Source organism: Candoia aspera, chromosome 3 (assembly GCF_035149785.1).
Source record: "Candoia aspera isolate rCanAsp1 chromosome 3, rCanAsp1.hap2, whole genome shotgun sequence".
Classification (NCBI taxonomy): domain Eukaryota; kingdom Metazoa; phylum Chordata; class Lepidosauria; order Squamata; family Boidae; genus Candoia; species Candoia aspera.
Window position 1 is genome coordinate 138,837,688 of NC_086155.1, and position 13,215 is coordinate 138,850,902.

Below are 13,215 nucleotides of genomic sequence, written 5' to 3' on the forward strand. Positions count from 1 at the left end.
AGTCATTAGGAGTCCAGAACCACCTATCATCATCGCATCATCCTGCTAGTAATGGGCAAGCTGAGAAAATTATACAATGGTTACAGCAGTATCTCAGGTGTTACACCACTTATCAGCAAGACAATTGGCCAGCCCTGCTCCCCATGGCAGAATTTACTTATAACAACTCTGTGCAGTCATCTACCAAGATGTCTCCTTTCCAAGCACTCTACGGGGTTAGCCCTCGGGTGTTGCCCACCTCCTCCCAGCAGGGAACTGTTCCAGTGGCGGCTGATTTTCTGAAAGAGCAACAAGCTGCGCAGGAATTGTTAAAAGAAGCAGCTGAACAGGGCAAAAGCTTACAAGAGAGCTGCAGATGCTCACAGACAAGAGGGGCCAGCGATTGCAGTAGGAGACAAAATGTGGCTCTCTACCAAGTTTTTGACTTCTACCAGGCCTTCCAAGAAGTTGGACTTTGTTGGGCCCTTTCACTGTGGTGCAGCAGATAAATCCAGTGGCTTATCGTTTATAGCTGCCAGCATCCATGAAAGTCCACCCAGTGTTTCACAGAGCCTTGCTAGCCAAAGACCCTCCCCCAAGTACCTTAAGATCGCAAATGCCCCCCCCCTCCAGTAATTGTGGATGGGGAGGAGGAATACAAACTCAAAATTCTGGACTCTAGGAGGAGGGGAAGGGGCATCCAATATTTAATATACTGGAAAGGGTACCCTGAGGAAGAGTGCACATGGGAAAATGCCAGAGATGTGCATGCACCAGCGCTGGTTCAACGATTCCATCAGCTTTTCCCTCACAAACCCAAGCCTCGCACTCTACCAGAGATTCCTCACTTGGCTGAGCAAGCAGAGGAATCCCAAGCAGAGGAGTTCATAAGTTGGCAACCTCCACCCCCGCCAGAGGCTCTGAGGCCAGAGCGAGAGGAGGTGGGGGAGCTGCAGCCCTCCACCTCAGGCTTGCATTTCCCAAGGGGGAGGGGGAAAGAATCTTCTAATTATCTAGCTATTTTCCAGAAGCAGCCACCTGGGCCAGAAGCATAATCAGAACTGGAGAGCAGCAGTAATTCATCCTTGGAGGAGTTTTCCTTTGAAGAATTTCCATCATTGCCCAGTTCCCATGGGAGCTTGGAGGGGGAGATGGACTCTCATGAGACTTTGGAGGGAGGGAGGAACTCTGAAGAGGAGGGGGCTGAAATGGAATGTAAATCTGGAGGGGAGGGTGATGTCATGAGCACTGATGGTGAGCAGGAGGGGGCCCCTATCCAGGGGGGAAAACGCATGCGTAGTAGCGAGGAATTGAGCAGTCATTCAAAGAGACACAGAACAGACCCACCTTGACTTTTGGGGTTTATCTGTATGGGTTTTCTCATGCTTCTTCAGTTTGTTAGGATTTTCTATCTAATGTAGCAGTAATAAAACACTAGAGACTTATTCCTCATCTCAGCATGGTTCCTGCCTGTTAGGACACTATCTGCAATAATTCAACATTGATTTCCCATAAAAATCAGTCTGAGAGGAGCCAGTTGGCAGAGGAAAGGTTTTGTGATTTTCAATGTTTTTCTATCACAGTCCTATTATGGCTTCAATGTGTAAAACATGTAATGCTTTGTCATCCATTATCTCAGTCTGATGAACCGTTTTCCCACCAGCTGGTGATGTTTAGTGGAACTGAGGCGACAAAGCTAGGGGAAATCTCTTTCCTAGTGTATACACTAATAAACAAGAGACTGCCTTCTGGAGGTGTCATGCCTGTAGCAGGATAGGGATCAGCAACGGGGGCAGCAAATGTTATGCCAGTATAATTTTACACTGGATCATGGATGGGTGGAGTCAGGCAGCACTTTAGAGTAGCTGTGAGGAAAGAGCTTTGCCATGGAAAAGCCAGCAGTCCAACCAAGAGCCTTTCACTTCTGCAATCTCGCTGTCTGCAGCCTGGTTTTTGTTTTTTTCTGGGATCTGGGATCTGCAGCTAGAGAGGGGAGCTGGCCTTGAGGTGGTTGCTGGCCTTCCCTCTTGGTACCAACCCCTGGACTCTCCTAAGCATTCTTGCCGTATCTCCTAGCAAATTAAGTGCCTGATCACAATCAGAACAACCTTAGTAAGTAAGGCCAGCATTATACCCCAAGTATCTAGAGGTGCCGGACTCGACCTTGGGGGAGCTGGGGGTGGTGACCACCGACAGGAAGCTCTGGCATGAACTGGTCCATGAAATAACGAAGAGTCCGAAGCGCCTGCGAAGCACATGCACGGGGTTCACCTCCAGAGATTTCCTTACGGACGACAATGCACCTTTGCTAAGGGCGGAACTGGAGGAGGAAGCAAGACGAAGGCTTGCTGCGCAGAGCCGCTGCCCGTTCTTTACCTAGGCTTCGCGAGATAGAGCGGCATGGCTTCGGACGACAGGGAGAGGGCGCTCTCAGCAAGTCTGCGGCTCGAGGGCTGGAAAGGGCCAGCAGGAGTTGAGATCAACAGCGGCCCGCCAGCAGCCGCTCAGGAAAACGCTGCCAACTTCTTAACAAGCGAGCCTTCCCGGAAACAGCGTCGGCTGCCTGCGCGTAGCCCGTTTCACTATTGCTGCGATGCTCCCTGTCCTCCTTCCCCGCTCGCTTCTTCTCAGGCTGTCCGCAGCGCACCCGTCCGCCCAGCCAAGACCTACTTCTCTTGCTTCGATCTAAACGCCAATTGCAGCGGCATGAAGGCGCCCGGCCAGAAGGCTCTACCGGGACATGTCTGGTGTCCTCAGGAAGCTTACCGCAGTGAGAGCTAATAAACCCCCAGGGCCCCCCTTCACTTTGAGAGTCGCTTTCCCCGAAAGTAGGTTGGTGGGCGGACCCCTCTCCCAGCCCGGCGCTGCTCTTCTCTTCGGGTCTCCCTGCTGTTGTAGGCGGCTGGGCGGCTGGACCGTCTCCCGACTCGTTCTCTTAGGCGCTGCTTTCCTCTTCGCAGGAGTTTGGCCCCGGCATCCGGGCAACCGTGCCCGCGAACAACAATGTCCCACACAGACAGACACACACGCCTCTCTTTGGACGATCTTCATTTGCCTTGCCACTGAGGTGAGGAATGAGGTGTATTTCTAAGCGACAAAAGACCGCGCCGCTGAAATGGCCCGGAAATCTCGCGTAACGAGACACGTGCCTCCGACCCGTTTATCCTGTGGGCTGCGGGACCCCCGAAATCTTAGTTTGCATTTCTTCTCTAGCCTCAGTTGTGTAGGTAAATTGACTGAATGTGCAGGGGGCGGACCATCACCACCGTATTACAGTACAGTAATGACAGTTCCTTTTTCTTTCTGGCTTGCTTCTGCTCCCGCTGTTGTGCAAATTGTCGATCGCAATTAGCTTTATCAAATGAATGAATGATGCAAGAATGCACATCAAAAACATTAGTCCGGTGTCAAAGGTTCCTATATCAATAAGCTGTCTTTAATTGTTTCAATAAATAATTTCAATTCTTTAATTGGTTCCTATATGAATAAACTGTCTTCCATTTCTTTAGAGCATAAAATTCCCTTTCGATTCCGTTTCATCCATTGAAAACTGCCTCCCTTTTTCTGGAGATATTGCAATCAAATCCATGTGTGTTACTATCTCTGCTGGTAATGGCTCTCTATCAGTTTTGATGGAAGGATTTTGAGAACTGTCAATATGATGGAGGGTCACAGAACCTGGTTTGCTGGGAATACAGGTATTTTCTTGCTCTCCCTAAAGCATTGTTACACTGAAGTGTGGCTGGCATACTGGACCCAACTCCTCTACAACCCATTTCTAGAAAAAGGTGGGCCAAGATTCCCCATTTCCTCCTGATGACCTCCTGTACTCCCCCCCCCCCCATCTCCTCTCTGAAATTTGTTTCTGACAAACAATTCTCATTAGCCCCATTAGACTGGTGTTATCAGTTATAAAGTCTTGGTAATACCTCTCCTATTGGCCAGCTGAAAATACACAACTTTGTAAGTTTTTCACCTCCACTTTCTGCTTCACTGTTTGAACTAGCCACACCTCCCCTCCCCCCCAATCCTCCAATTTCTCTTGTGAAACATCAGTTCCTAAAAATGGCACTTAAGTTGCTGGAGGAGGACCAGGGAGATCCAGGTTCAAGTCCCCACATAGCCACAGAAACTCTGTGTGGCTTTCGGTCAGCCAGTCTCTTTCAGCCAGGCTATCTCACAGCATCACTGTGGTGGGATAAAATGAAGGGCAATCCCCATGTAAACAGTCTTGAGCTCCTGGAGGAAAGGTGAGATACAATTCTACACAATTTTTAAAAATAATCTTCAGGAATGTCCAGATGTTGCTGGAGCTCTGAGTTTTCTGCCCATTTTGAATCCATCCCATTCTAGAGCGCGCCAAGCCTCTGATATTGGGCACTCCCAGCTGATCCACACCAAAACTCTTTACAGCAGGACATCCTGCTTCCAGGTGTAATGTTATACAATGGACAGGAACACTTCTAACTGCCACATCTTTTCTTCTTCAGAAATTCTTTTTTGAACATCTGCCTTACAATATGGGCTCCTTGTCCCAATCATCGGAATTCACCAGTATAGGACCATTTTAAGCCCTGCCTATGGGGATGCCTGTTACTTTGACTGTACCTGCAAAAGTTGGCAGTTAAAAGTCCCTACAGCCCTTTGCCTAAGTAAGTTTGCCTGGATACCCCAGAAAACTGCTGTTAGAAATAACAAGGCTCCAATGTCTGAGATGAACGTGCTGTTGTTGGGCTAGCATAACATGCAAAGTTAACTAAAACCTACATTTTGGTAATTTGTGATTCAGGGTGTTGTAGGAACTCAGTCATCATCTTACCATGTGTGCGAACCAGACCATCATCTTTAGCCATGGCATGTTTTCTTTGTTTTGGTATTGCTGTTATTTGAACTCCGCTATCTAATTTGGTTAACCTGAGTTTAAGCTTTACAATGTTATGGAAATCCAGGTATTGTTTGGTTTGATTGGCTTAAGCACATACTAACAATGCAGCAGAATGACTTGGAACATTAGACAGAAGCTGAAAAACGCTATTGCACCTCTTTTCCTGTGCTTTTATTTATTTGTTTTAATAATATAGATTCAGTGAGGGTGAGAAAGCAATGAAATCTTAATTTGCACAACGGTGGGAGTAGAACCAGCTCGGAAATTAACGGTGGTAGCTGCCATTAAGGTGGTCGAGGATTATGTCCTTAGGAGCGCCCCCAAAGACCTTTAGCTGCTCAGTCCCACTGCAAACAGCCTGGACCTGGCTCTGAGCCTGGTCAATTCAGCTACAGGGCAACTAGGAATTCAGGCTCCGGGAGACACCCAAACTAGGGTTCCGCAAGTGAGCCCCACGGAGCAGGAGAGGTGCAGGCAAGAGATGCTGACAGGATTCTCATCGCGGAGGGAGGAGAGATGCCGGAGAGGAGGAGGGTCCTTGTTTCGGAGCACAGGCAGGGCGGCGCTCCCTGTCTCTAGCGGTACCTGGAGATCAGAACCTTGCAGATGAAGGTCAGGAGCTTGTCGAGGGCGAGAAGCACTTCGGGTTTGAAGGGCCCATTGTGAACGGCGATGGTTACCTCGATGCACTCGCTCAGCATCTGCAGAGCAGAGAACGGTGGCGTTAAGAGAGGCAGAGCGTGCCCCCTCCACCCAAGCCACTGACCCGACGGCGGCAGAGACGCCCGCAGGGACTCCCCGGCCACCAAAGGGAAAGGCGAAGCAGCCCGGGGCGTGCGCCCTTCTCTCCCCAATTCTGCTTGGAGAAGGCGACTCACCTTAAAGTTGACGGGATCCACGCGAAGTTTCTGGGCGTGCAGGTCGCTGATCCTGGAAAGCGCGCCCGCGACGTCGTCCAGGTTGTTGACGGCTTCGGTGAGCGCGTCGATCACCTTCCTGCCGTGCGCCTTGAGGTCGCTGGAGCCGGGGCTGTGGTCGAAGTGGGGGAAGTAGGTCTTGGTGGTGGGGTGCGCTAAGAACATCCTTCAGGAAGAGGGGAAAAAGGGGGAAAAAGAAGGGAAGCGCGGGCGGCCAGCGGGCGTCACGGAGGCGAGCTTCGCGCAAGCCGCAACCAGAGTTTCGCGGGGGTGGGGGCGGGCTTACCTGCAAAGGGCCTCAGCCCCGTAAGTTTCGGGATTCTTGCTCACAGTGCTCCAGAGGTTCCGCACCCTGGTCTTGTCCTCGTCGCTGAGCACCATCTTGGCAGGTTCGAGCCCTCGGCACCCGGCTGCCCTTTTATCAGGCCGGGGGAGGCCGAGCAGAGCACGCCTTCCCCCTCCCGCCCAAGGCACCACGCCCCTCCTCGTGGGTGTGGGGAGTAAAGCCGCTGGCGACCTCTCTCCAGAGGGGACCGCTTTGTCTCCCCACCCCCCTCCGTCTGTCCTCAGCCATCCACCCGTGCCCGCTGTCTGGAAATCGCGCGGTTCTCCAAGGGGGAAGCCTGATCTGGAAGCCCTGCGAGAGCGATGGGGAATCCCTGTTGGACGAAGTTTGAGAAAATTGGGGGGTGGGGTGGGGGAGGAAGGAGAGAGGTTTGTCTCTCTGGCAAAAGAAGGGCAGGTTGAAGTGAGTTCAGATCAAAGGAAACCCAGATTGGAGGTGTGGAAGAAGTCTAGTTTGGAAACAAGTCATCCTGTTTCTCACCCACTCACCCACCCACCTACCTCCAAGCCCTCTCCAATAAGCCGTTGCAGAGCTGGAATTACTGAAACACTGAAGACTGAGTCTGGTTCCTTCTATTATTGATGCAAAAGAGAATCCCCTTCTGGAGTGCTTTCTCAAAGTAAAGAATCCCTACCCACCCACCCATTTGGGGGCTGTGCTCATTGGGGGGATGAAGATGCCCAATTCAAGCAGCAGCCAAGAGAGGGGGAGAGGCTCCTTCTCTTATCTGTGCAAAGGAGCTGCTGGGACACAGCTGCTCCCAGGCAGTGGCTCTGGGTGGGGCGGCTGAGCCACTGATAAGCAGCCAGGGCAGCCTTGAAGCATCCTTCCTAATGCTGAAAGCCCACGAATGAATGGATGCCACTGGCTGGATTCACCCATAGCATGGAAACCATAGGTTGCCTCATATACTGTACTGACTAAGCCACAACAAATATAGATGGGCACCATATTTCACTCAATATATACCCCTATTCAGTAAGTTACGAACAACGTAACATTGAGCGTAAAAACAAACCAGCTACATTATGGTTCAGCATTTTGTATGAATGAAGTCATGGTGGGTGTGTTGGGGGGGCACTTTGAAAGAAGCTTCTTTACCAATGGGTGAGGGATGACCCTCAATGGAAAAGCCAAGTCCTTTCTTGGCATTGGACTACTCTATCTGATAGGGTGAACCAAGGAGAAAAAAAATACTCAGTTGTAGCAGAAACAGAAACTTGAGCTACCAGATCTGGACTTCAGAGACCCTGGCAACCATCAAACAACAGCAAAGAGATACAGGAAACTTTGTTTCTTTGCTGCCATCTAGTAGTCATTTGGATTTTTGCAGCCCAGATATGGTAGCCCTACTCTTGCAAAAGCAGACATGCCCCCACCCTTATTTGCAAGGAGTACATTTAGCCCCCACTTCCAAGTACTGCATTCTCCCTTGCGTTTGCAGTGGGCTTCCATGATGAGCATGGGCTGGGAAATCTTAGGGAAGTCTGGGAACTTCCTCAGCTTCTTGAGAGTGAGGTGGTGAGGAAATGAAGCATGGCTTTACACTGCAGGGCTCCCGGAGCCCTGCCTGGAGGGAGTACAGGAGAGTTGTTTTTCTCGTTGCCCCCTCCTCTGTATCTGGGCTGTGAAATGAACAGTGCAACTGCTTCTTTCAGCATTCTTGCTAGCAGACTCCAAATGGCCCACACATTCGTCTTACCCTCTTCGGGCTGAGTCCTTTAGAACCTAGGCGTCCTTCTGACATATCTGAATGTCAAGGCTAGAACACCCTCCCCTTTCTACCAAAGGCACTGCACTGCCTTACCAGGAGGGAAAGGTTTTGGCCAGCCACTAATTGCAAATACACAGCAGACGGAGATCTGTTCATCACATTATGGATCATTCATAATGCCCAGATTTCCAGGTTTCGTTTAAAAAGAACTAGTGTATTACCTTTCTGGAAGCTGAAGTTTAAAGCAAAACTCCTCTTGTCAAATCCATTTGAAGATGAAGAATAATAGGTGACAACCTTGCAACTTGCACCAGCACTGCTCTCTCTTGATATGCTTTTTTTTTAGGGGAAAATGTAGAGAGTGGCGTTGAAGTTCATTGCAATACAGTACAGTTTATTAAGGACTGAAGGGGACTCTGGTATATGGCTGTCCAGTGTTAAGCAGGGGCTATAAGTTCTTTCTGTTTCTGCCTGGGTTAGATTGCTCCCTCCGTCTTATGGCAGTTCGATGCTGCGGCAGCAGGGCACGCAGCTGCTCAGAACTTGGTGAAGACTGTATTATGGGTACATGGTAGTGTGAAAGGTGAAAGGTCCCCTGTGCAAGCACCGAGTCATGTCTGACCCTTGGGGGGACGCCGCTTTCGCAACGTTTTCTTGGCAGACTATAGCGGGGTGGTTTGCCATTGCCTTCCCCAGTCGTCCCCTTCCCCAGCAAGCTGGGTAATGTACATGGTATTATGTACACGGTAGTACATAAGTAATTTTCGGTGTACTCAGAGAAGAGCATAGAAGAGACTGCAAGCTAAAAAGTGGTGTTACATTGTTCACAGAAGCCAAGGGTATTGTTCATTTATATTCTATCTGTCTCTTCAAACTTGCACTCATGGCAATAAAATCCCTTTACTTGCCTTTGACTAACTGGGAGCACTCTATCTAACCAGGATTAAGCATCAATTGGTTTTCTTCATCCTGTCCACAACTGGTTTCTAATACTGTTTTAGGAGTTAAATAGTGTTCTTGGATCCAGCTCTTAGCAATAAACAAAAAATGTTCATTGACTGACACTAGATCAAATATAGACCCTATTTATTATACAAGCTGCTCAGTCACCAGGTCTCTTTGATGTGGGAGATCTGTTCTTGGACACTGTCAAGCTTTTTAAATTCCAGAAACAAGCTTGCAGAAACAAGCAAAAGCATATGTGCAATAAAACGTCCCAAGAAATGCAAAACAACCATTAGTTTAGCTTATGAAAAGAGGGGCTAAATAACAATTTGAAAGTAAGGTGGACTCCAGCCTTACCAAGAAAAATCAACCAAAGTTTTGTAATAATATATATGGCTATTACAACTACTGTAGGTCCTATGTTTCATGGAAAATTCTTGTGGATACCCATGCCATTGGGTACCTCCTTGGCTTGCACTCCAGTCTGCCATCCAACCTGTGGCTTAGAAAAGTTGCATCCTAGCTGATGCTGAGGATCACTTGCAGTTATCCATTCTCTGCTGCTCTGCAGGCTGCTTTCAGAAAACAGAAGGATAAATGGGGTCCTGCTGAGCCATTATCATTATTCCCTCCCCCCAGTATTAATGCATGAGACTGAGCCCTGCTTTTTGCTGTCATGAAAGCCTTCCTCATCCTGATAACCACTTCTGTAATAATGGTGAGATTGTCAGGATGGCTGACATCAGGCATGTGATTCCCAGGAAGAAGAAGACAGCAGTACCTAAGCATGGCTAGAAATGGTGCCACTGCAGAAGAAAGTGGGGGCAGAGGTGTTTTGAAAAACTGCTCCTTGCTCTGGCTCCTTCTTCTCCTCCTTCTCTTGTTAATGCTGGGAGGAGGGCCCTTGGCTAGTTGGGTGGGGGATAGACTGCCACTGACAAGCCTATTTTTGCCCTCTTTTCTCCACCATCCCAACTCAATTGTCTAGGGTAGCGGAAGGGCACAGTATGTGGTGGAAGAGGGAGAATCTCACTTTGGGACTCTTGGCTAGAGGAGGAAGGGGTAAGGGCTTCAGGCTTTGCACTAGCAACAAGGAGATATTTCTGGAGGAGAAACTTCATCACCTGCACACATAACCCTGGTGCCTGTCTTCATCACCATAGTCCCTGGGATTGCATGGCACTGCTAGTATTACCTTCTCCCCCTGTACTGGCCTGATGCCCAGGTCATGATCGTAACACCTTATAAGCTGTCCTCAGGGCCATGGATAACACAAATAGTTCCCCTATCCCAATTCTGTGGATATGCGTATGCGTGATCTGCAGGGGAGACGCTTTAGAGCTCCAGCTACAAAGCACACAGGATCTTCATGAGAGTCAAGACTATGCTGACAAGGTTGAGTAGAAGCTGGGCTCTCCTGAGAATTTGTAGCAAGGTGAGGCTTGTCTCAGGCTCTGGGCAGTGGCTCTGGGCAGGGCGGCTGGGTCCCTAATAAGCAAGCAGGGCCCTTAGAAGCCTATTCCCCAGGCGAGAGAGGGAATGGTTGCCACTGGCTGATTTCATGCATCATATGAAGCCATCATTTGCTGAACCTTGTTCTATGAAATAAACTACAGCTAGCTGGGTTCACTCTACCCAGTAGAGTGAACTTTACAGCAGATTAAGCCAAAAATACAAGCAATATTATGTTACATCTCAGTGTGTTGAGTGAACACAATTGGGGGTGGGGGACATAGAGAGGGGGACTGTGGAAAGAAAGCCTACACTCTGGGATGGGAGTTGGTATCCTGGATTAAACTGCTTTTCTGAAAATAGCCTAGAAGTTGTATTAACATTCCTAGCACTTGGTGAAGCACTCTGCTTTGGTCCCATGGAAACCAATGGACAAAAAGCACTTTTTAAGGACTGGATTAGCCTCTGTGGATGCCTAGGATTTTTCTTTCATCTGCTGACCATAACCTGTAATTTTAATAAAAAGACTCCTGCTTGCTTCTAAAGCAACATCTTTTCTCCAATCTGCCCATCTTAGGTTTCTCAGTTTGCTTTCCATTAGGCACCGCTGGCGCCAAAGCTGTCTAGCAAAAGATGGCTTTCTCCTTTGCTTTCTAGCTTTGCAATTGCTCTGGGGTGTCTGATAGTTAGAGTTAAGCGTGCAGTGGGATACAGTAGCTCTGCGGGGTTCTTCTCCTCTGTATTCTTGATATTAACAATTGTGCATAGGCCTAATGATAATAATGCAGATATTTTCCTGGCCTCCTGAACTCTAGAGGATTTGAAGGTTCCTGATACTTACAGAAAGGTGGGCCAAATTGGAGTTCCTTGTAACAACTGTATTAGAAGACCATGCCAGCACAGTAAGGAACATTTTATGGCAGAAGATTGTTATATTGCATACTTCTGACATTTTCTATGGTCAGCTGGAATCAGCATAGCAGGTGGATCTTGGACTGTAGATTAATTCACCATCACTGTCTTCATCTACCTGACTAAATTGTGCCACCTAACTCTAGACTGCAAAAATCCAAATAACCATTAAATGGTGAACACAGAAGTATTGGAAATTTTGCTACCATCTAGTCCAGTGGTTCTTAAATTGAGGATAATATGTGCCTCTCCTGGAGATCATGGAGTAATTTGTAGTTGTGCTTGTTTCTGAGTTGAGGATCCAGTTTGGGGCTGCAGCTGCTGAGTGACTTATGTGAAACAACAGAGTCTAGGGTGTGTGTGTGCGTGCGGGGTGGGGGTAATACCATTATTCTGGATCAGGGAAAAGGGGTAATTGGCTCAAACAGTTTACGAAACACTGATCTAGTGTTTCCTGTTTCTTCTTACAGCCATCTAGTCTCATCCAGATTTTTGCACTCCAGTTCTGGTACCTATGCCGGAGAGAGCTTTTTTAGGCAAAACCACATCCAGGATGAATTCTGGAACTTGCAAAAGTTTGAACCGAGGACAACAAAGGAATAATAAGAAAGAGAAATAATTAAAAGCAAAACATGCATTGGAAGACTTTTTTTTTTTAAATGAAATGTTAACAACTGTAGAAATGACATATTTATGGGGTAACTTTTCATAAGCAGAAACTCCTCTGGAATCCCCAGTCCCTGTTTTGATACTCTTTCAGGTAATCTGCAGACTATCATTGCACAACAAGAAAAATCTGGGATTACTTGGAGATGGTGGGCAATTTTGCCTTTCAATCAACTAGATAGAGATTATGCCTACTAAACAGGAAAAGGGAAAGCAAAATTGCTCATCAGGAGCAAGACTAAAATGATTTGCCCACCTTCATCAGGCTGGAGTTGGTGAACCCAGCCAGTTGTGGCTTAGTCAATTAAACCATAGTTAGTCATAATGTAGTTTGCACGTTTCTATGGATTAACATTTTATGTGGTTTATAAACTATGTGTTAGGGTTACTGCACTGACTGAAACCAGCCAATTGTGGTTTTTATTCAGTTAGGCAACTAGGTCTAAACCTGGCTGGTGGCGTCCATTCCTTCTTGGGCCTCCAGCAGTGAGAAAGATACTTCCAGGCTGCTTATCAATGGCTCAGTTGCCCCACCCAGAGCCACTGCCTGGGAGTAACTCTGAGCCAGGTTCCTGCAAAGTGCAGATAAGAGAAGGAGCCTCTCCCCCATTTCTTGTCAGCTGCTCCAGTGGGGCATCTTTGCCATGAAGCAGAGGCCCTAATAAGGCCACCACTTTTACTTTGAGAGGGCTTCAGGGTGAGATTCTCCTTTCCCCCAATAGTATTAGGGCCTAGGCTTCGTGTTCAATCTAGAGATGATGCCAACATTGCCTACCCCACCTTGTGGGAGTGGGGGAGGGCAGGGGAAGGCAGATCCCATCCTGAAATAGAAATAGCTGAAGTTAGTACATATTCTTGCAGAACTTTAAAAGTCAATTTGAAGCATAGTACATAACTATTTCTCTGATCAGGACCTTTTGCCCTTCAAAAGAAACAATAATGAAAGATAATAAAAGCAATTGTTCTCTGCACAGGAAAATCTCATTTCAGTCAATCCCTAGATCAATTAACCTTTAACAAAGTGTTGCTTCACACAATTAACTTCGGGGCCCACCCCAAATCATATACCCAGAAGCTCTGTAGATCCTCCTGAATGTGATGGGGCTGCATTTCAGCATAAATTATACTCATGACAGTCTAAGTTTTGATGCACTTAGGTAATTTTGCTCAAAATACATTGAAGTAAATACAGAGGCTCTCTGCCAAAAAAACACCTTTGGCCACCCAAATCATCTGCTCAAATATCCAGCTAACATCCTGAGTACATCCTGTATTTCATCCAGGCCAAACATTTCTGTGCAGCAAAACGTGACGTACCAGGCTACTTTTCCTCCAAATAAATAAAGGAAAACTAAGGATGCCTTCTAATCAAATTTGATTCCTTACGACTTCAACTCTG

At 47.8% G+C, this 13,215-nt stretch overlaps 2 protein-coding genes across 2 annotated transcripts in view; one reads left to right on the forward strand and one right to left on the reverse strand.

The window, feature by feature from the left end:
• The window catches only part of PPP1R3G (protein phosphatase 1 regulatory subunit 3G), a 1,059,979-nt gene extending 1,051,435 nt beyond the window's left edge, over nucleotides 1–8,544 (forward strand). Inside the window, exon 2 of the transcript XR_010067628.1 lies at nucleotides 8,417–8,544. The gene's annotated coding sequence lies outside the window, so the exon portion shown is untranslated. The remainder of the gene's footprint in view (nucleotides 1–8,416) is intronic.
• On the reverse strand, nucleotides 5,021–6,227 carry LOC134493994 (hemoglobin subunit alpha-A-like). Its single transcript, XM_063298859.1, has 3 exons — nucleotides 6,068–6,227; nucleotides 5,743–5,947; nucleotides 5,021–5,565 (listed from the first exon to the last, which is right to left on the reverse strand). Exons 1-3 carry the CDS (start codon nucleotides 6,160–6,162, stop codon nucleotides 5,440–5,442), a joined length of 426 nt encoding a protein of 141 aa, XP_063154929.1. The 5' UTR covers nucleotides 6,163–6,227; the 3' UTR covers nucleotides 5,021–5,439.
• Nucleotides 8,545–13,215: the final 4,671 nt, after the last annotated feature.

Bases quoted from the DNA above. Each gene is read 5' to 3' on its own strand.
- LOC134493994 (XM_063298859.1), bottom strand. From the start codon at position 6,162: ATGGTGCTCAGCGACGAGGACAAGACCAGGGTGCGGAACCTCTGGAGC. The intron at 5,948-6,067 runs GTAAGCCCGCCC...CTCTTCCTGAAG, and splicing joins GGGGCTGAGGCCCTTTGCAG to GATGTTCTTAGCGCACCCCA. The intron at 5,566-5,742 runs GTGAGTCGCCTT...TCTGCTCTGCAG, and splicing joins TGGATCCCGTCAACTTTAAG to ATGCTGAGCGAGTGCATCGA.